This window comes from Sander vitreus, chromosome 19 (assembly GCF_031162955.1).
Source record: "Sander vitreus isolate 19-12246 chromosome 19, sanVit1, whole genome shotgun sequence".
NCBI classification, from domain to species: domain Eukaryota; kingdom Metazoa; phylum Chordata; class Actinopteri; order Perciformes; family Percidae; genus Sander; species Sander vitreus.
In genome coordinates, this window is record NC_135873.1 from 8,832,234 (window position 1) to 8,853,105 (window position 20,872).

The window sequence follows — 20,872 nt, forward strand, 5'->3', positions numbered from 1 at the left end:
AAATGGGGCTTTATTTAAAAATAAATTGCAGGTGAATTAATTATAGTGTACCTGCAGACAGTACACAGAGCAGTTGGGATTCTAATAAGTGCTGAGATAAGTACATGAGTCAACTGTAACCATGCATGAGCTACACAGGCCTCGCTCTCTGGTTCAGACCAACTAAACGCTGTTGTGCTTGTAGAAAAACAAAACCACAAAGCACAACAAATCCCCTGCTTGTGTGTGTGTGTGTGTGTGTGTGTGTGTGTGTGTGTGTGTGTGTGTGTGTGTGTGTGTGCACTTGGCGCCAGTCGCACTGTCACCAGTAACCTCCCTCCCAACGCCTCGGGACAGGAAGAAACATGGTCTCCCGATCCCTTAGGGAGTGAGTGGGGAGTGGATTGGTAGCATGGAGGCTACCATTCATCAAGCTGTTGATTGGTGCTAGTCCTGCACTGTCCTCTTCTAACCCTGCATCATAGCTGACTTATCTATTTTCAAAGGCTGATACATACTGCATGAGAAAAAAAGCAGTTGGAGTAATTTGATGTTTTGGGGGATTTTGTCTCCGTCAGGGGGGTAAAGGAGGAAGGGAGTGGAGGAGGGAGGGGTTTTGAGGAAGTAATTATTCCTCTATCAAACCAGGAGGAAGTCGTTTGGCCGGTCAGGCTGCCCCAGTGGATATTAGCCCCTCAATGAAACAACAACATCCATCTCAGTATAGGGTGAAGTGCAGCTGAGACATCAAGTCGGAATATTGCGATAATTACAGGCCACTGCATCAGATATACACATATGCAACACACTCAAATCATGTAGTGTGCAGTGTACATGCCCAATCATAAGGCCTCTCACAGGCAAACGCAAAACGGCATGCAGGCAAACAAAATCGTTCAGGTCATCCAAATGTCAAATAACTGGAGAAAAGTCTTACATCTACTGGTGTCTTTTTATGCTTTCAAGATATTTTCTGTTTAGTTGTCCATGTTATGATATATCTGTCATTGAGTACCATTGAGGTGAAAGGAATTTTGTTGGTGGTGGTCATAACATTGAAAACGTACACATAGTAAGTTAGTCTGCAGCTTCATGTTACTCCGAAACCGTTTTCTCTGGAACTATGTTTTATAAAGAAAATTGTCCACAATGACATCATAATTATCCAGAATAACATGTGCACTGTTTCTGGAAAGAGATGTTGTTGAATGTTTTAGATTTAGTCATTTTTTATGTGAGCACCATAAACCAATTCCATTCATCTCAATTGTATTGTGGTGGAGACCGAAATCTCACATACAGACAAAAATATACATATAGAGATATCTTATAACCTGAACAAATTCATCCAAAACTATCTATATGACTAAATATCACTAGAGGTAAGTGAGAAAATATAATTAAAAAAATATCTGTGCATTTAGATATAGAACAAGGAATATTCCTACTTAGGATATTAGATATATCAATGCGTATCACTTTCCAAAACACTTCCAAAGACTTCTTGGCATTCCCCAACCATGCCATAATATGTATCAACAAAATTATTGGAGCATAGTTCACACTGAACAACAACATCTAAAGGGAAGCTGAACCTGTAATTTAAGCGATTGGTCCACATTAGGTTTTATTTCCAGTATCCATCAGCATGTTCATTTAATGTAAATTTACTTTTGCATGCGAGCATGACATAAAAGTCTGCAGTGTAGTGGTGGTTGTAGCTTAATCACACTGGGAAACATATCTCCAAGTAAAGTATGTTTGTATAGTAAAATCTATGCGACTCAGGGTACACTTTGTATGGTAACCCTAATTAAAAAAGAAATGCTGGTCATTTCCTACTAACAGTGTAGGAAATGACATTTTGCAGCTTTGCAAACAAACAGCTTGTGTTTTGTTTTTTTTAACCTTCCTTTCTGTTCAGTGGACACAGTCAAGTTAGAAACAGTCACTTGATGTCTTTATGCGGTCTGTGACGGGGGTGTTACTTATCTGTGCAATGCAGTCCGCTAGGCATTGTGCTTGGGAAACACTTGAAGCCATTTTAGCTGCAAGACAACAAGAATAAACTTGAACTGAGGTTACAGAGATACACTGTCTGTGTTGCGCCACTGTTGTACAATCCGTCTGCTATTGATGGTTCATGTGTTCATTGAAAAAGAGGCTGCGTTTCTGAATTGCAACTCATGCTGAAGGCGTCTAGTGACAGCAAACCTTCACAATGGGAATTCAAAGTAGCTTCCAGCGCCACAGTTCTGGGAGGCTTGTGGTTGTCTCAGCATCTGACGAAAGGGGACCACTAATGGTCAGAGTATGTGGCTTTCCTAATCAACTGTCATCCTGCCTGTCAAAGAACGTGCAATTCTGAAATGTTCATTTACAGCAGTGTCACTACCTTTTTAAACCGGTAGTTACCCACTGCGGACTCTTTAAAAACATATTACAATGTAAGTTTTTGTTATTGTTATACCACTGGAGGCTTGGGCTAGTCATTCATGTTGAATGTTTTTGAAGCAGAATTATATTTGACATTCATGCTCTGGCACGGAGCTAGATCCAAAAACAACCTAATAGTGGACATTAATGCCTAGTGAACTGGAGGGAAAGGTAATCCGGATTTTCCATCTGACAAGACATGGTGTGTGTGTGTGTGTGTGTGTGTGTGTGTGTGTGTGTGTGTGTGTGTGTCTGCCTGCCCTGAGGAGCTTTTTGGCCAATAGCCCGACAAAACCAATGGTTCCTGTGCAATGTTGGACTAACTCCCACTGGAGAGCTGAGGGCCAGCTGGGGCCCCTTCTAATAAGGAAGTGGGACTCTATTCCTTAACCCCCCACTGACACATCACACACACACACACACACACACACAGTGTAGCTACACTGTGGCCTTGTCCCTGCACCGGGTCTCAGGAGCTAGATACATGTCAGCAGTTGCATTCATCACCACCTCAGCTCCAGCAGCTATTGCTGGTATGTGAGAAACACAGCCAGGGCCTAAAGGCTTTTCTCCGGATTAAAGGGGCTTCAGACAGGGCTCTTTTTCATGGTCGTGCTGCACAGGTAGAAATCTTAAAGGACCGTACGAGTGTTTGGTAACTTGGCTGATAATATCAACTGCACAAATGTATCTATCTATTTTGACACGATTAAATGCAGACTGATGATTTGAATTTAAGAGTGTGCAAATCGATTCTCATAGCATACAGTGATGCTAGATTGGGTGCAAAAATACATCCAACGGTCTAAAACACAGCAGCGTGGTCCTTAAAGCACTATGACATTTTTTGTATACATTTAAACAAGTCTTCTCTCTCTACATTTGCAGCATGAGATCAATGATCACTGATAACACAGATGGGAACATTTGCTGCATGAAGCCTAGCTGGGGAAAAACAAGAAAAGAAAACAGTGCACACATTCAAGAGAAACTGAGTCGCCTCCCACATTCTCAAACACTACTTGTTTATCTTACATTATGCGCCTGGGCCGAGTTATTGGATGTAACACATTAAGCTCGCAAATCGCTAAACCTTTCCCTAATCCACACAGACATGTTCAATGATCAACCCAATCTTTAACCTTGGTGTCTCAGCCAGAACAAATAGGGTGGCCTGGAAGTATGCGTCTCATCAGCTTAGCCAAGCGGCTGTATAACACATCGATTCCCTCTTCCTTGATTGAACGCGCAACAGGGCATTAGCTAGGCCAGCCGTGCCCCTTCCAAAACGCACTGTTCTCTGAACGGGGAACATTTCTCAACCCGTCTCCCTTCTTTCCCTGCAACGGTCTGTCTCCCCCTTTCTGTCTCTTAAGGTCATGTTTGGTTTACTAATTGTTTATTGTTCCAAAGACTCTTCCCCCCTCCGAACCTGAGTTTCCACGGTCTCCAAGACATTTCTATTTTTGGTGATACATCTGGGGGTTGGTCAGGGGTCAGAGTGTTGACCTTTCTCTTCGGGCTGCTGGTGGGGCGGGTAGTGGAGTTGTGGTGGAAAGGAATCGTGGGAGATACGGTTGTTAAGCAGAAGTTCAACACAAGTATTTAAGACAATTGTCAGCTGACATCCTGTGTGTCACATTTGGACTTGGAGCTTGAAAGATTTTGCAAAAGATAGCAAAACTATCTTTTTGAAGGGTTAGTCCGCTGATTTTACATGTCGTAATCAGTTTACTGGTTGGAGTGTGTGCTAAACATCCTGGGAAGACACTCTTGTAATGTCTTCTGTGGCTCTGTAGGAGCTTTGTTGAGTCTGAGAAAATGACTTTAGAGACACCGCTCTCGGCGTGGGCTTGAAGGCTACACTTTTAGAGAACGCCTGCATTACAAACAAGGGGGTGTGAAGTTTAAAAAGTATGTCCGTTTACCAGACAGAGAGCATCAAATGAAAGCTTGAGTTGCATTATGGGAAGCGTAGGACAGGATCCAGTGTTTTTGAAGCTTGACCCATTTTAGGAACTCAAAATCATGATATTGCTGCCTCTGCTCTGTCATTTCTCTTTCTCTCTCTTTTTTAAGTCCCCCAAATTTAAGGAAGTGCATAAATGCTAAATTGATGGAGTATCCCTTTAAAGCTCGGCTCCAAACACAGCTGTACTTTGCCGTAACAGTCATAAAGAAGCTTTGGATCATGAGGTCCTGTGTGGTTTGAAGGATTTGGCAAAGGTTGCAGTGTATTACCTGTCTTTTTAATTAATTTATATCTTTTTAAAAAAAAAAACCCACCACAAAACACCCACACATGAATATATAGTGGTTGGAACCAATAACAGAAATGTTAAACAATCCATGTTGATTCAACAAAAACACCCCACCCGCAGACAGGATGCTGTTTCAGCTTGTTCAGTAAAACTCTGCCTCCTGTGTTTCCTCAGGTTCTTGATGTGTGATGGTGGCCGTGGCCAGCTGTGACGGGCGTTGCCTCTCGTGTCCAATTAGAAACCAGGAGGACTGACCTGACTCTGGCTCTTGGAGCAGCGTACCGTCGGTGAGTTAATGGCTCGGACTTCATGACGATTGAACCCAACAGGCGAGGACAAAAGGTGTAAATCTCACCTCGCCTCTCCCTCCTGGCACAGTGTCCAATTTGAAAGTGTAGATTTGTGGAAGAGGCTGTGAAAGCTTTTGTGTGGTATTGCATCTGCTGGAATGAACGCAGCAGCACCAAGCCGTATTGACAACGTGTCAACATTCGTCTGTGTATACTTCAGATTTTGCTGAACAGAAAGTGTTTTGAAAACAAACCCAGAATTGCAGTATTAGATTGTGTGTGTGTGTGGTCCTGGCGTCATGAAGGCAGGTGCAGAAAAATTGAGGAGCAAGCAAGAAACCTGGTGGGTGTGTGTGTGTGTGATTTTATGGGTGTGTGACTGTGTTTGTGTCGCGCAACTGTTCCACACGATCCCCTGTGTTTTCATTAGTGTACAAGGTTTGTGTGCGGTGACCATGGCAACCTCACCCCTTTTCTTGTCTCTCTCCGTCTCTCTCTTAGGCAGCAGCAGCCTCATGGGCCTCAGGACATTCTAGACCCCAGCCTCCATCACACATCGAGCCCCCCATCCCACCCTCCCCAAAGTCCTTCCAACTCTTTTTTTTTTTTATACTGTTACATACTCAAGATTTACCGGCAGCGCTTTGGCAACACCTCCTCTGACACCTCAGTGAAAGGTACCGAGCATGTATGACAAAGGCTCACCACACCCTTTGTTTACCAGTTGACTGCATCGTCCGTGTAACGTTAGCAGGGCTCTTGCTGTGCATTCTGTATATGCAAGTGTACCAAAGGAGTGCACATTTTATGCAGCCACTTTGCAAGGCCAGACGTATGGAAGTGTGGCTAAAGCGCTGCTGGGTAATATTATAATACGACTCTAATTATTACTATACTGTATATCATTCATATTAATGTTATGATTATTAAATACATGTTGAAGCATGACTTTGCAAAAAAAGAAAAGAAAAACAAAACCCAATGCTGTACATTTTTAAATATTTTAAAGAAATACAAAAAAGTATTTTTGTAATCAAGACAATGTTTGAAATGGTTCTGTTTGATAGGTTCATGTCGTGCTTAAGGGTGTGAGGAACTTTCATACTTGTATTATTTTGCCCTTCCTGTTTTGTGCCATTATAACATGGTAAGTCGCCCTGCTATACCAAAGCAGTCCTGTGGGTTTGCTCTTGTCTTTTCTACATACTGTGTGGATTTTTAGGTTTGCTCATGTGTGTCTTTTTCTGGTCCCTTTACCTGATGAGGCAAACATATTAGTCCTTTTGTCTGATGTGCTTTGGTTCAACTAAGTAGTCAATGTTAACTCTTGAGTGATCCAGCTCATAATTTATCGGTTAGAGGTAGCCAGACTTGTTACAAGAGGCATTGACAGGAATAAGCCGTCACTGGTGAAGGTAGAGTGACCCCAGAGACTGCAAAACATGGCAAACTGAGCCCTGCTATAATTAGGAATTTCATTCATTGTGTAGCAGGAGACAGCAGCACAGTATAGAGAAACAAAAGACCAAAGGCATTTTTTCTTTTTACACTGGAGAGCTATCTAGGCTAGTGGAATAATTCCATTTTTGACTGCTTTGTAGTCTTCAGTCTGATTTCTTATGAAGTATGATGTTATTTTTGCTGCATGTCTCTTTTGGTGTCACTCCAAAGAGCAACTCTGCATCTGAAAGGACATTCACTTTAAGCAATTTGTCTTTTTTTTGTCTATTTTTAGGGAGCCAACGTGATTCAACCTGCTTTTGTAAATGTTGAATTTACATAGTGATGATTGGAGTGTTAAAAAAATAATAATAATCTTTTTGTAATCTTGTGTATTCTGGGCCTGCAATAACTTCTTTGCTGTTTGACATATCATCGAGTGATCATATTCCTGTGACATTTTGACGCCAAAATTCTCATTCATGTCGCATTCATACAAAGATATACAGCGATTCTTTTACTTCTTCTGATAAGGCCAAGTCACATTTCAGTGATGTGATCAAAAACTGAAATACTGTAAGAAAAACAATCTTTAGCCCAGGTGTGTACAATCATATTGGAGTGGTTGAGTCATATAGTCAGTGTTTTTGATGAATATTATTAATAATATGCACACTATGTCAACCGATATTCTGGAGCAGTTTTTGCTTTTACAGACATTTTTTAAGCCAAGTGTGGCACCAAATTTATTAGAACAAGTATTTATAAGGTGTGTGTGTGCGTGTGTGTTTTTATGGGTATTATGTTTTTAAAGTTCATAAAAGATGCCCATCATATAATTAATTGTAAGTATTATTGTAAGTTTAATTGTATATTCATTTGGTAATTTTCTAGAGCTTCTTATTGTGTTTGTATCTGATATATGAATACTGTTTTACCTACATAATTCACTGTGAAATCCAGAGAAATACCTTTTGAACGAATGGATCTTTTTGTCTTTGCCAGCAGTACGGTACAGAAGTTCCTGGAAATGAATATGATGACCCCCTCCCTTTGTCAATGAGAACTATTCCTTTCTCGTTTCAGTATACCATGTGTGTACCTGTGTGTTCTGTGCATGTTCACGGCATGTGTGTGTTTTTCTTTTCTTTTTCTTAATGCATACAGTACTGTTGATATTTATGTACTTTAGCCGCTGTAAGGAGAAACTGTATTTCAGTGAATTGCAGATGGTTTGTTTGTTTGTTTGAAACCAAAAAAAAAGGTGATCAAAATGAGAAGTTTTTATGAAAATGTTAAATGAAGACATTTCAGGCCATCTGCCATTAAAGATTGATGTCATCCCTGCTGTCATGATTACATTTTTTTCATCTTTCTGATTATTATTGTGACTTTAAGTTAATGTATTTTCTTTTTTAAACCAAGCGAACCTTGTATTGTAGTATTGAGCCCCAAAACTACGCAAAAGAATTATCAGAGCAATAAGCCCAAAACACCAATGATTATATCATCAAATCTGTTACATAGATACTCAAAAGTAAGTAAAAAGAGTAAAAAGAAATACCAGTATAAAATGTTTTACTTTACCTTTAAAACTGTGTCTGTCTGTCTGTCTGTCTGTCTTGGGGCTCCATACTTGAAGAGAATCCCAACTAGAAGTTGCCCTTTTTCCCACAAAGAAATTCACCTGCGTGAAGCTCAATTTCCTCTTCCTTTCTCTCACACTTGTCATTGGCTAACACCTCCCCCACAATCCCAGGAGGCCATCAAAACATAATGTGGGATCCTATAAAGTGGTTTGTGTACCAGGGGAGCTGGAGACCTCTCATTGCCCTCTATAAGAATAGCCCACCTAACCCAGGGGCTAGCTACCCCTGAGACAGCGGCCACAGCCAATTTAGTTTCTCTCTTCGCTGTCTTTTCTCTCTTCGGTCTGCTCAGTCACACCAGGTGGCACAGACCAGCGTCTCACATGACACACACTCGTCCATGCCTGTAAGGGGTTACACAAAGGGTGTCGGAGTGGAGTAAAGTGGGGGATAAAAGTGCCTGTGTGTGCATGCGTGCGGGCAAGGGGACATATTCATCTGGGTGCATGCATACGTCCATTTGGCAACACTTTGTAATGGTGTTACTCCCTTTGACAAGTCCATTAAAGAGGTGTTTCTGTCCCCTTTCACTCATCCTCTTCCAGCTGCAGCATGCCAGACAAATGTCCTTGCTGAAATGTTTATATTTACTCGCCACCGTACCATCAAAACTACAGTTAAATATCTTATACTTATCTGCTTTGGACATTAGGGTCTGTATTTTGTTTTTATTTCCCTATCACTGCAGTAAAACATTGAACACTGCTTACTCTAAATAGGCAACCATGGTGTGCTATCTAACACCTCAGTTACACACAGTACCAGATGAGTGTGTAGATTCACAGTGTGTCCATGATCCATTTAACGCTCTAGTTCCCAATGAAGCAATGTGCAAAAGTCTATGCAATATGTTTATGACTTGTAAGCAGTTTAACCAATAAGTTATCCTTTTTAAATTCTTTTCAACTATTCATAACTAACCTAGAGAAAAGTCAGAAAACAGGATGTCAACAGCCATGCTACTGTTGCAGCTCTGTTAGGCTGTAATTATGTACAGTTGCGCTATGAGCTGAATACCAATGTCAGCATGCTAACATGCTCACAATGACAATGCTAACATGCTGCTGTTTAGCACATACAGGTATGTTTGCCATATTATTGTTGTTAGTTTAGTGGGTTAGCATGCTAGCATTTAGCTAATTACCACCAAACACAGAGTACATCTGAGGCTGATGGGAATGTCAGTAATTGTGCTGGTACAGTATTTGGTAACAAACCAAAGTAGAACAAGTTGAAATGTTGGCCCGATTATGGCACTAGATGGAAAGTCAGGAGATCACCAAAGTGACTACAATTCATTCTGTGGAGAATATGAATGTATACCAAATGTACCTTGTTAAGAAGCTTTTCATTTCCATGCTCTGGTTGTTTTGCATGTGAAACATTTGTACATCTAGATTATCTAATATTATAAAGACATTGTAATACCTGCAAGTTGCGAGAGGAGGAAGTGACATTAGTAAACAATCTGACATTTTCTTTCTTAAATTTGATGTATAATTATGAATTCATCATCATCATACTTGTTATTATAATAACACTTCCAAATTCCCACGGCCGGTAAAAGTCACATCTGAGCATGTGCAGTGGCATGAATCCTAAATAATTCCCAAGTCTCGAGGCATTTGAAAAGGCTCAGGCATAAAGTACCCAGCACTGACTGACTGGTGACTCATCATTCAGCAGCCTGCATCTGTCTGCAAAGGTCTGCACAGTCATTGTCTAAACAGTGACTGGCCAAAAGGGGGTTGTGTTTTCTTGGAAAGATTGCCCAACCAACTGCGCTGTTGGTGTCTTTTGTGATGGTTACTCCTTCAGATAAGCTAGCTTCAGAGTCAGTGAATTTGATTTCACAGCGGGGGGGGGGGTGTTTTCTTTCTGCACTGTCCTCTCTTCGTTCTCCTTATCCACACTCTCAGTCTTTTCTCTGTCCACCTCTCACTATTTTTCCTCCTCCTCTCTCATCTTTCATCTCCCTTGGGTGGGCCCCTGCTCCCTCAGTCTCACAGCAATCAAAACACTGAAGGCTAACTTTCCCACTACTTTCCTGTTTCTCACTGATTCCGTGTTGCTTCAGTCTACTATTTGATTCCAATTAAGTACATAGATGTTATTTTAAGAATTTGAGTTGAGATCCAATAATTATGTAGGTGTGTGTCTGCCCATACACATAGTGTGTGCGTGTGTGTGTGTGTGTGTGTGTGTGTGTGTGTGTGTTTTCCCATTAACTTTATTGTGTATATTCTCACATACAACATGTGACAAAAACATCTAAAAAAGGGTGTGTCATGTGATAACTTGACTGAGGATGACATCATAGAACAACCAAGGCCCTTTCTCTCAGAAAATAAACAGCTCCACAGCGCTTCCCAATGGTTTTGAAAACACATTACAAGATTCATCTCCAGTACGTGACATTGTTCCCATAATCAGTACTGGAAGAAGTATTCAGATCCTTTAATTCGGTGAAAGTATCAACACTACAATGTAAAACACTTAAATGAGTGTATATACCAGGTATATACCGTTTAAACTATAGTAATTATTAATCTATTTGATATGTAGTGGAATAGCATGAACTATATAAGAAATAAGTTAAACAAAAGTAACTCAAATTTGTACTTGGGGGTAGTAGCTGAATATGTCTACTTGCCCATGACTCATTAAAAGCTATTCTATAAGACGTTATGTGAAACCTAGTTTCGACAAAATGCATGGTTAGATATGGTATTTGTCAAATTCTGAGCAATATCAGATGATGAGGACTTTGTTTATCATCATTATAGACCAAATGTACTGTATGTATGTGGATTGGGCTAACACGGGCTGAATGGTTGTATGCCAAAACACACCTGTACTAACTGTAACACTGGACACAACAATCTTATTAAAAGTGTTGCTAATTTAGAAATGGAAAGCATAAAAATCACTTTAGACTGCAGATCCAAACACAAAGAAAGGAGGCCCACCAACCTCTTTTTCCTTGCACGAAAATCTGCAGGCTCACAGCCCTCGAGCTTCACAGCATCTGAGCGGTCTCAGAGGACTTCACTCCCCATGGTGGATTCAGGAGCAAACTAGTGTTCAAAGCAGCCCCACCTCAGCCAGATTAGCCTTGTGCCCGGTGGGTTTATACCTTCATGAAAGAGGGTGCCACTCAGGGCTCAGTGGGGGGCTGCGATCGATTGATGCTCAGACTGTCCAGGTTTAGATGGATGTCTGTAGGGATGATAATAACTTTATTCTTTATTAGTTATTGATTGTGCTTAGATAAGATTTTCTGATCTATTTTTAAATGTTGCATTGGCTTTTATGAATCCAGCAACAAAAAAAAATACACAAGTAGTGATTCAGTATTGTCATTTATCTTATTTTATACTGGAATCATAAGATGATGGTATAATTATAACAAAATTATGTTGTCTAGCTTAATCATTTCAAGCCAATTCTGGCTTAAAAGTTAACAAAAGACATTCTTGAAGGTTTTTTATGTAACATTTTTTGAACATTTTTCTGATGCATTACACTGCAAACCAATTATCTATTAGAATGAATTATCTATAATATATATTGATTATGGAGGATATTCTAATACATATTGTCATTGTGATTTCAACCTTATTATATGGAAGCTCTTTCTCTTCCTAGCAGAAATAGGCTTCCATAATATTTCCCAATCCTGAAAAACAGCCTAAAAGATAGTTTCCCACATCTATAATCAGCTCTACACTGGCCAAAACTATTGAGGAGCACTCAGTGAAGACCCATAGGCATAAAAACAGTTATTACTCCAAACCCTGGTATCTCAAGATTTAGCCATGCAGTAAAGTCTCTCCATCAAGCAGTATCTTTATGTATTTGTCATCCTAAAACCTCTTGGTACTAGTCCAAAAGTTACATTTTAAATTATATGTTTTAGCTTTCATGCTGTGCTGAAGTATCTACAGTAGTGCTTCAACTCTAAAGTAAAAGTAGGCACAGGTCGCCCTCTTGTGCTCAGAGACGCTCACTGCATATATATATATATATATATATATATATATATATATATATATATATATATATATATACATATATATATACACACACTTATTTTCTCATCATGTGAGGAATCCTCATTTCCCTGGTGTGTTTTTCTGTTCAGACCCACTGCTGAGGATAGCACCCAAAGGCCAGCACATGACAGCACAAGACCCTGCTGTCATCATGTGAGTGGCTGCAGTCATGCTATGTAGGAGAGACTTTAAAGCAGAGTCTGAAATGCTGAGGTAATGTGACATTTCCTCAGAATCCAAGACAGCGATTATACATTTATAATGCTCATAAAATGTAATTGCCAAGACATGATCTTTGACGTCAATTATGATGACTTGATATCAGTGACGACTGGAGGCAACATGACTTGCAAGTTTGTAGACTTTTGGAGCAACAGACTCTCATAATTCATTCATTCATTAAAACTTAAAAAAAGACCAATACACCAATACTTAAGTGACACATGAAAACTGCTTTATTGTTACAGACTATATAATATATAAGAACCATTAGTGCAAATTGACCAATATATGTCATGTCATGTGGTAGATCATTATTGTGCTGCCTTCCATCAGAATAATGCAGACCGGTGTGTGACTAAATGCTGTTGTTTTGATGCAGCTAACAGCACGGTGATGTTTAAGTAAGCTGCGCTCCATCTCTACTGTTGGAGACATTTAAAGTGTAAGTCCTCCCAAATTACAAAAAAAACAGTGTCTCACTCACCTCTAGTTGTATCTAATCATGCTGATATTTTTGATAATTTTGTGCCCAGATTTTGAGTTTTTCATGTTTAAGACTTATGCTTCCACCCCATTACCATGGAGGTTGAAGAGTTTCCATTGGCATTGATCACACCATTGAACATGACATTTAAAAACAGTAGCATATTACCATAAACAGTAGACCCCGTTACCTTGGATAATCCATTAACACATGAACAGCTTACATTGGAACTACGTTGTACCAATGAAGTAGTCCCTCTGAAAACTGTTCATGTTCCGTGGATTATCATGAGTAACTGGGACATTGTTTCTGAAAAGATGTGCTGCAGTTGAATTTGTTTTAAATGACGTTTTTTTTCAATGCAGGGAGAAATACAAACGGAATTCCATTCCCCATTTTTTGTAGAAGATTGGAAATATAAATCTCAGCGACAAATATCTCCAAATCTGGGCACCAAACAAAAAACAAACTTTCTGCATGGCTAGATGCCACAATACTCCTCAGCCATTTCTGGGACACTGGTTGCTGAGATTTTTTCTAAGGCACATTACGCTGACATGGTGATGGATGTTCTAGTTGGTTTGGACTCTGTATTGGCTTCTTGTTTTGTTTACAGTACCTGTAAATAGTATAGTACCTGTCTTTCAGCTGTCGTCCTCTCTCAAACTGAAATTTTCTTATTTTTTTATTTTGTTGCACCTGCCTTTAATTAAAGTTTAGGTGTGATCTTTTTTGACTTGAACCCATTTTACCAGTTTATTTGACTGTTAAACGCCTTTTAAGGTTTCAGCACATTTTACATTTACAGTGCAATGCTGTGGTCAACTATACTTTTAAAAATCTTTTTTTAAAAGTACTTTTTGGAGGTATATGATGTAGAATACACTTGACTTAGCCATGTCTTATTGTTAGAAAAATAAAAACATTTCTTCATCGTGTGATCTATGTAAAAATAAAATATGAACTTCAGACTCCAGGTTACTGCTTCTTGAAAATCCTCTTAGCATCCACTCCCTCGTAGTTGTAACTCTGCCGGTGGGGGGGTGAAAAAAAAAAGAGAGGTGATTTAGTTTATGCAGAAACATTTATGGAAAGAAAACAAATTAACGTATTGCATATTATTGATGAAATACATATGGACCCCCTGACCTGTACGAGCTCTCCTCCCACCAGAGCTCTGGTGGTGGTCAGGACTTTACTGTTGTCTTTCCTGGTGAATTTGCCTTTCAGCATGTCACCCTCCATCTCCCACGTACCCTGGTTGAAAATATGCACTCGGTGATAGAAGCTCTTTAATGCTCTTCTTATGTTGTGTTACATTTGTGTATATATTGAGCTTGTATGTTTCTTTTAAATGTTTTTTTTTCATATTCAGTTAACCCTCATTCCAGCAACTATATTGCTGCATACTATATCACTACATATCCACTGTAGAGTAATTATTCACTGGAACCTTTCCATTGGCTTTAGTTGGCTTGTTTTGCACTTTCCCCATTAGCGAATAATCTACTGTATCAATCTTTAAAAAAAAAACAAAAAAAACAACTCATATTTGCCTAAAGCAAACCATTCCTTGTTGCAGTGAAATGATGAATCAGCACCTGGACCAGCTTCTGTTGGTTTAATAATGTCTGAAGCACTCACTGAGACTTCAGTGCCATCGGCCAGGCTGTAGTCGAACAGGACGCCCAGGGTGAAGTCGAACTCTTTGGTGCGGAAGGTGCTGGACTCTTTGATGTGAAACTTGTTCCCGGTCTGCTCGATGGTGATCTTCAGGTTGTCGTGCTCTGCCAGCTTTCGCTTCATGACATTAACACCTTAAACAGAAAAAAATTGAGACATGTAGCATGATTGTTTACAGCGAGGATTATGTATTGAATGCAAATTTGTAAATAGGCCATTCATCTACACTCAAACTCTGTTTGTATTTGAAGCTTTCACTAGTCTGCTTTCCAAGTGTGTCCAAGTCCAAAGAAAAAGCTTAATTTAGCTACTGCTATTATTGCTGGTAGCACCATAAACACCTTCTGCTTATCAACACCTCACTGCATTGTGTAATAACCCATACAGCAATGTCAAACTATATGGAAACAAATAATACAGTTACATGCATTGTTCTCATAAACTAGATCAGAAGGCCAGCCACAGCAGAAAAACAGAGCTGAAGTACAACATGACTTCAGTGACCCGTTCAGTGTTATCTACACACATAGGCTCTCACACACTCACCCATTTGCTCCATGAACTTGACATAGTTATCGCTGCGGTCGACCTTCCAGGTTCCGTTGAACGCCATGGCTGCAGGCTCGCTGTGGGTTGAAGGCAGCTGGTGATGAAGCACTAGCAGACCGTGGGATTGTGAATGCCCATTGGCCTCCATTTATATACACCCCTCCCTTCTCCCTATCACCCCACCCTCCCTGAGCTGGCATGGAAGATGCTCTTCTTTATCTCACTGATTATCTATCTGCTGATGTGGCCATTTAAAGACTGTGTCAAATGTAGGGCGATTGCTGCACGAACTCGAGGATACACTAATAAATAACTGGAGGGCAACTTCTCTCATGGAGTCTGGCACAGTTAAACACTGTCACACTGTTCTGCAGGAGAGAAAAAAAAGAGTGGGCCATTTGTAAGGCTGCCCATGGCAGTCAGTCAACTGAACCCCTTTCTGTTCCTCAATCTTTTCTCTGTCGCCCTGTTTGTGCCTGGCATGAAAATGAGTCGTATAGGACTTTCTATTTGATGCTGTCTACTTGAGCTGGCATGCTTACAAAGAATAGTGGCCCAGCAGAAAGAAATAGTAAGACTGGAAACTTTATATTTGTCCAGAATAGAAAATTGGACCATAACAGCGTGTTATGCAAATTTGTAACACCTTAAACATTTTAAACATTTTGATTGGGTCTGTGTGGGTATGAAAATCAACCAGCAGACTCTTGAAATGTGCTTATGTGTGATCCATATATCTGTGAACCTCAAGCCTGCATTCATTTTTGTCAGTTACCTTATGGTTGCATGGATATATAATTTAAGCACAAATGTCTTTTATTTTGACAAAACCATCCCATCCTACGGTCTGCTTTTTCTGGAGCTTTCAACCGTACTATCATATGGTCTGGTATCAGTGGAAAGAGTTTGCTCAGTAGTCAAGGAGATGGATCTGTTGACATGCAAGCTCAGAAGCTATTCTAATTTCAAGCATAACACTTCTTGAAGAAATAGAAATAGAAATTCACACATATACAAATGAGCAGATTGATACGTCTCTCATGTGTGTACGGAAATATGAAGCTGGAGCCAGCAGCTGGTTAGCTTAGCTTAGCATAAATACTGGAAACAGTGAGAAACAGCTAGTCCCGTGGCACGAGAGCGAAGAGTCTGGGAGTATTTCCCAATATTCCTTTAAGCATGAAAGCTCATTTTTGGCCTGAGCATGCTCAGTCTGCTGATGAAGACCATGTGGTTAAAAGTCTAGGAAAAGCTAGTAAGTAGACCTTGAGTTAGGGACGTTTTTTTTCAAACTACTAATTCCAAGATAGAGACTGAACTTAGATTTTCATTTTGTACAGAAATAAATGGAAACGAATGGATGCCTGCAGTGACGGACTGGGATCAAAAAACAGCCCTGGCATTTGCCCTATTTTTGTCAATAACCTAGCTTGGAAATTAGTAACTCTGCCTTCCGAGTGCATTTTTCCACGCACTTCGCCGCAGTGCAATCTTCAACTATTTATGGCTGCATGCACAAAATAACTTATCAAAATTAACCAAAGACATATTATCAGTAGTGGCCCATGGGGGGGCGGCCCTTCTGGCATTTGCCCAAATTCTTCTTACACTGTCTGAAACAATACAGCGCATATCACCATAGAAATTGTCTCACATATGTACACATTCATAAATAGGGTTTGTTAGACTGGTCAGTTTAGTTAATGTGATTGTGTTCGTGTTTTTCTTGGGAAATAAAAATCTACCAACCGGTGGACAGAAATTGTTAAGTAAAGTTTGAAAGTTTGAATTAACTGGAGATTTTTTTTTTTTTTATGGTTTAAAATAATTTTAAAAAATCACCATTGTTTTGATTGCTTATGGTGTTTCTAGTGATAGAAAGTAGAAAAGCTGACATTAATATACAATATCATAAAAGTGTTTTAATACAGTTGTTGGACATAAAGAGACAGAATATTTCCATTTCTTTCACACATACAAAGTCTTTAGTCTATTTATTTTTTGTAACCTTGTGTCTGCCTGTGTCCGTGTGTCTCAGGCCTTCATGAAGCACAACACGCAGAGGAAGAATTAACACACTGATCAGTGACCTGGCCATCCAGATCTACCAGCAGCTGATCAAATGCATGGAGACCATCCTCCAGCCCATGATAGGTGTGTGTGTGTCCAATTTCAACCTGGCAGAGTACAGACAGGTGATCAGTGACCTGGCCTGCTGGACTCCATCCTGCGCCAGCTCAGCACCTTCCACTCCACCATGTGCCAGCACGGCACCGACCCCGAGCTCATCAAGCAGGTTGTGAAGCAGCAGTTCTACATCATCGGAGCCGTCACTCTTAACAACATCATCGGAGCCGTCGCTCTCAACAACCTGCTGTTACGCAAGGACATGTGCTCCTGGAGCAAAGGCTTGCAGATCAGGTAGGTGATGTTGCTCAAAAGGGGAGCTCCTGAGTGTGGCTGTATTTGTCCCCCGTTTTTTTGTTTTGTTTTGTTGTTGTGACCACTAAACTTATGATGTGTTTCTGTGTGTGTGTGTGTGTGTGTGTGTGTGTGTGTGTGTGTGTGTGTGTGTGTGTGTGTGTGTGTGTGTGTGTGTGTGTGTGTGTGTGTGTGTGCAGGTACAATGTGAGCCAGCTGGAGGAGTGGCTCAGAGGCAAAGGTCTGATTATATGCGTAGCCAAGGAGACTCAAGGCCGCTCAGCTGCTGCAGGTGAAGAAAAAGACTGACGAGGAGGCCATCTTCTCCTTGTGCCTGGCCCTCACCACTGCTCAGGTACACTATCCTGTCATTTATTACACCACATTCAAAGTAACAAGCTTTTTAAATATATTTTTTTCTCAACTTCAGTCTGTCTAAAAGCTGAGGGAACCCAGCCACTGTAGGTAAAATGTGTTCAATGTTGGGATAACCTCTCTGTGGTTTGTCTCTTTCAGATCGTGAAGGTCCTGAACCTCTACACTCCAGTCAACGAGTTTGAGGAGAGAGTATCTGTTGCATTCATTCGAACCATACATGTAATTTACTCCAGATGTATCAATACAACACTGTTTTCTGGACATGCTGCAGCAACAAACTGCAATTTTGCTCTGCAAATTAAATTTGATTGCATATTAATTATTTGCATCTCATTTGCTCTTTTCTTTTTCCATTCAGACCCGCTTGCGAGACCGTTGTGGGAGTCCCCAGTTGTTGATGGACACCAAGATGATTTACCCAGTCACTTTCCCATTCAACCCTTACTCCCTCGCCCTGGAAACTATCCAGATCTCTAGCTCGCTCAACCCGTGTCTAAACCAAGGCCCCACAGGACGGCTCTGAGCCCTGCGGCCATTTTGATGTAGTGGCCACAGTTGGAATTGAAAGACTTTCTACGACACAATTGTCACAAGAGAAGTTAAAAAAAAAAGAAATAAAATATATATATATATATATATATATATATATATATATATAACTTCTCTGGTGACAAAAAAGCACATATACATGTAAAGCACATAGAGCTGGATATTCTTGCTACATTTCAAGTCATTCGGACTTACGGTGTGAGGGACATGGCCTTTCCAAATTGCTGTTAATAACAGTGCCCCCATGTGGCTGATTGGCTCATAATCTTGGGAAGCACTTGCACATCACTTACAGTTATTGGACCAAGTTTAATCTTTCTTGCTTGTTCCAGCTTGCACTGTTTAGCCATCAGTCCAAATGCACTTTTTAGACATTGTGGAGGAAGTCAGATAAATGATAGATGGATAAGGATTGTAAAAAGAAATACTTTTTTTCCCTGCAGCCCTGACCACCTTTCTACTGAACTGCAACCCATAAAGCCCCCTCTACAAGATTCCCTGTGCGAGTGGGCACTTCACTTTCTTAATCAGTGATTTTTCTTGCTGTTTTATTAAAACTATCAATAACCCAAGCCACAGGTAAAGAATACGCACACTCTTGTAAATGTCGGTTTTGCAGCACCAACCATCTCAGACTCGGTCAGACTATCCTTGTGGACTGATGTATTGAGAGTGCAGAGTGGGTAGGCTGGCCTAGTTTAGAGGAGAAAAAAAAACACATTCATTCATTGGGTCATATTGTTGAGCAGAGCTGTAAAGTGTTTTTGCCCTGGGCTTCTCTTGGGCTCTCAAACAGGAGACAGTGTCATTCCTTCACTCTGCGTTTTTACATAAGGATAGAGTCGGTTGTATGATACAATGTAGACATTATAAATGACCATTTTTTTTTATGAGCACTAGTGTTGATTGTGCCATTTTAAAAATTGTTCAAACAGAACATACAGTATATCATCACCCCAGCTGTTGTGGTCCTAGTGTGAACATGCTGAAGCCAGTACCAAATGTTCCCTCTCTGACCCATGTGTACATTTGACAAACTGTACTGTTTGTAGTTTCTGGTAGCTGTGCTTAGTGAATGAATATGTTCACCATTAAGAAACTAAGAAACCGTTAAGAAATCTGTAAAAGTAAAATAAAATTCAGAACTGTTGGGAGTGTCTCTGGGTTTTTTTCATTCTTAAATCTTGTCAGAAAATGAGATTCTTTCAGTCATGTAAAAAAAAAAGTCAAGCCAATAAATAAACAATCTGCAGTATTGATCTGTATTAGTGAAGTGGCATGTTGATTTTTTGTTGTTTTTTTGCTATTTCAGTGATCGCACAAAACTAGAAGACTGCAGGTAATCAGAGCTAGATGTAATGGATTACCTTCGATGGGATTACACAAATCTGATTACAAGACAATTACTGTACATTGTACAGAAAGTGAAAAAAGTCTTAACACCGATAAAATGGCAACCTTAAATTCATTTTTTTTAATGTACATGCTTTCTGACAATCCTGAAATGAGGATTTGTGATGTGAAAGGTCCTATTCAGTTGTAATTTGGTTTGTACTGTGTTATACTCTGAGTGTGTAGCCTACTGGATGTGTGCAGTTCCCAAAATAGCTGTGCTGCAGTCCTTTCCAATGGAGCTCAGAGAAGAATCGGGCTGGAGTAGATTACCATCTACTTATCTTCTGACACACACACACACACACACACACACACACACACACACACACACACACACACACACACACACACACACACACACACACACACACACACACACACACACACAGGCCAATTGTTAACAACACGGTACAGAAATCAAAAGAGCTTTTACAAAACAAAATCTCGCCAACCTGTTTGTCTGGCTGATTGAATTAACTTTTATGTTTGTGCCTGTGTTTTCTACAGGGCGTGTTGGTGATCATCTGCAGCCATGTGTGACCAGACGTTTGTGGCGGCCACTTTTGGCCCCTGTGAGAGCTGTGGGCTTGCAAGTCCTCTTATGAACATCTTCATTAAGACTGAGCCCATAAACTACTGCTCCTTCTGTGTGAAAGTGGTATGTTTTCCTTTCAGTTTCTCATCATTAAACAGTCTTCATGTCACAAGCTTTTTTTTAATTTTTAAAAGAGAGACTGAATCCCTACAAACTCTTTAAGGTCAGCAGACCCTGTGGTCCTGAAGTTACAGGCGTCTCCTACTTTTGAGTTTATCTATGAACATACAGTATATGATGATAACAGCAATCTGTGAGGCAGCTGTCAAGGATCCACATACATCTTTGTATCTTTGGATTGGAGGATCACACTAACACTCTGTGCAACATCTGTTTAACTGAGGAGACACACCACTCAGCAGCACCCTTTGACATGCAACTGTATTAATGTAGCTTACCCACACAGTTTGGGGACCCATCATTGACATAATGCATTCCCTAGCCCCTTACCCTAACCTTAACCATCACAACTAAATGCATAACCTT

General features: G+C 40.3%; 2 protein-coding genes across 5 annotated transcripts in view; one reads left to right on the forward strand and one right to left on the reverse strand.

The window, feature by feature from the left end:
- The window catches only part of LOC144534072 (RNA-binding protein with multiple splicing-like), a 34,731-nt gene extending 26,982 nt beyond the window's left edge, over nucleotides 1–7,749 (forward strand). For 2 of the 4 annotated variants that reach the window (XR_013503505.1, XR_013503506.1), the window contains exons 7-8: nucleotides 4,851–4,963; nucleotides 5,468–7,749. The gene's annotated coding sequence lies outside the window, so the exon portion shown is untranslated. Of the gene's footprint in view, nucleotides 1–4,850; nucleotides 4,964–5,467 lie in introns of those variants that run through there. The other 2 variants (XM_078275744.1, XM_078275745.1) reach the window with 2 other exon arrangements.
- A 4,859-nt stretch (nucleotides 7,750–12,608) lies between these two features.
- On the reverse strand, nucleotides 12,609–15,175 carry LOC144534206 (fatty acid-binding protein, intestinal-like). Its single transcript, XM_078276007.1, has 4 exons — nucleotides 15,046–15,175; nucleotides 14,461–14,633; nucleotides 13,966–14,073; nucleotides 12,609–13,845 (listed from the first exon to the last, which is right to left on the reverse strand). The coding sequence occupies exons 1-4, from the start codon at nucleotides 15,110–15,112 to the stop codon at nucleotides 13,795–13,797; spliced, it is 399 nt and encodes a 132-aa protein (XP_078132133.1). The 5' UTR covers nucleotides 15,113–15,175; the 3' UTR covers nucleotides 12,609–13,794.
- Between the last annotated feature and the right edge of the window lie 5,697 nt (nucleotides 15,176–20,872).

Coding starts and splice junctions, on each gene's coding strand:
- LOC144534206 (XM_078276007.1), bottom strand. CDS start 15,112: ATGGCGTTCAACGGAACCTGGAAGGTCGACCGCAGCGATAACTATGTC. Junction 14,074..14,460: donor CCGATGGCACTGAAGTCTCA/GTGAGTGCTTCA, acceptor ATTTTCAACCAG/GGTACGTGGGAGATGGAGGG. Junction 13,846..13,965: donor TGGGAGGAGAGCTCGTACAG/GTCAGGGGGTCC, acceptor CCCCACCGGCAG/AGTTACAACTACGAGGGAGT.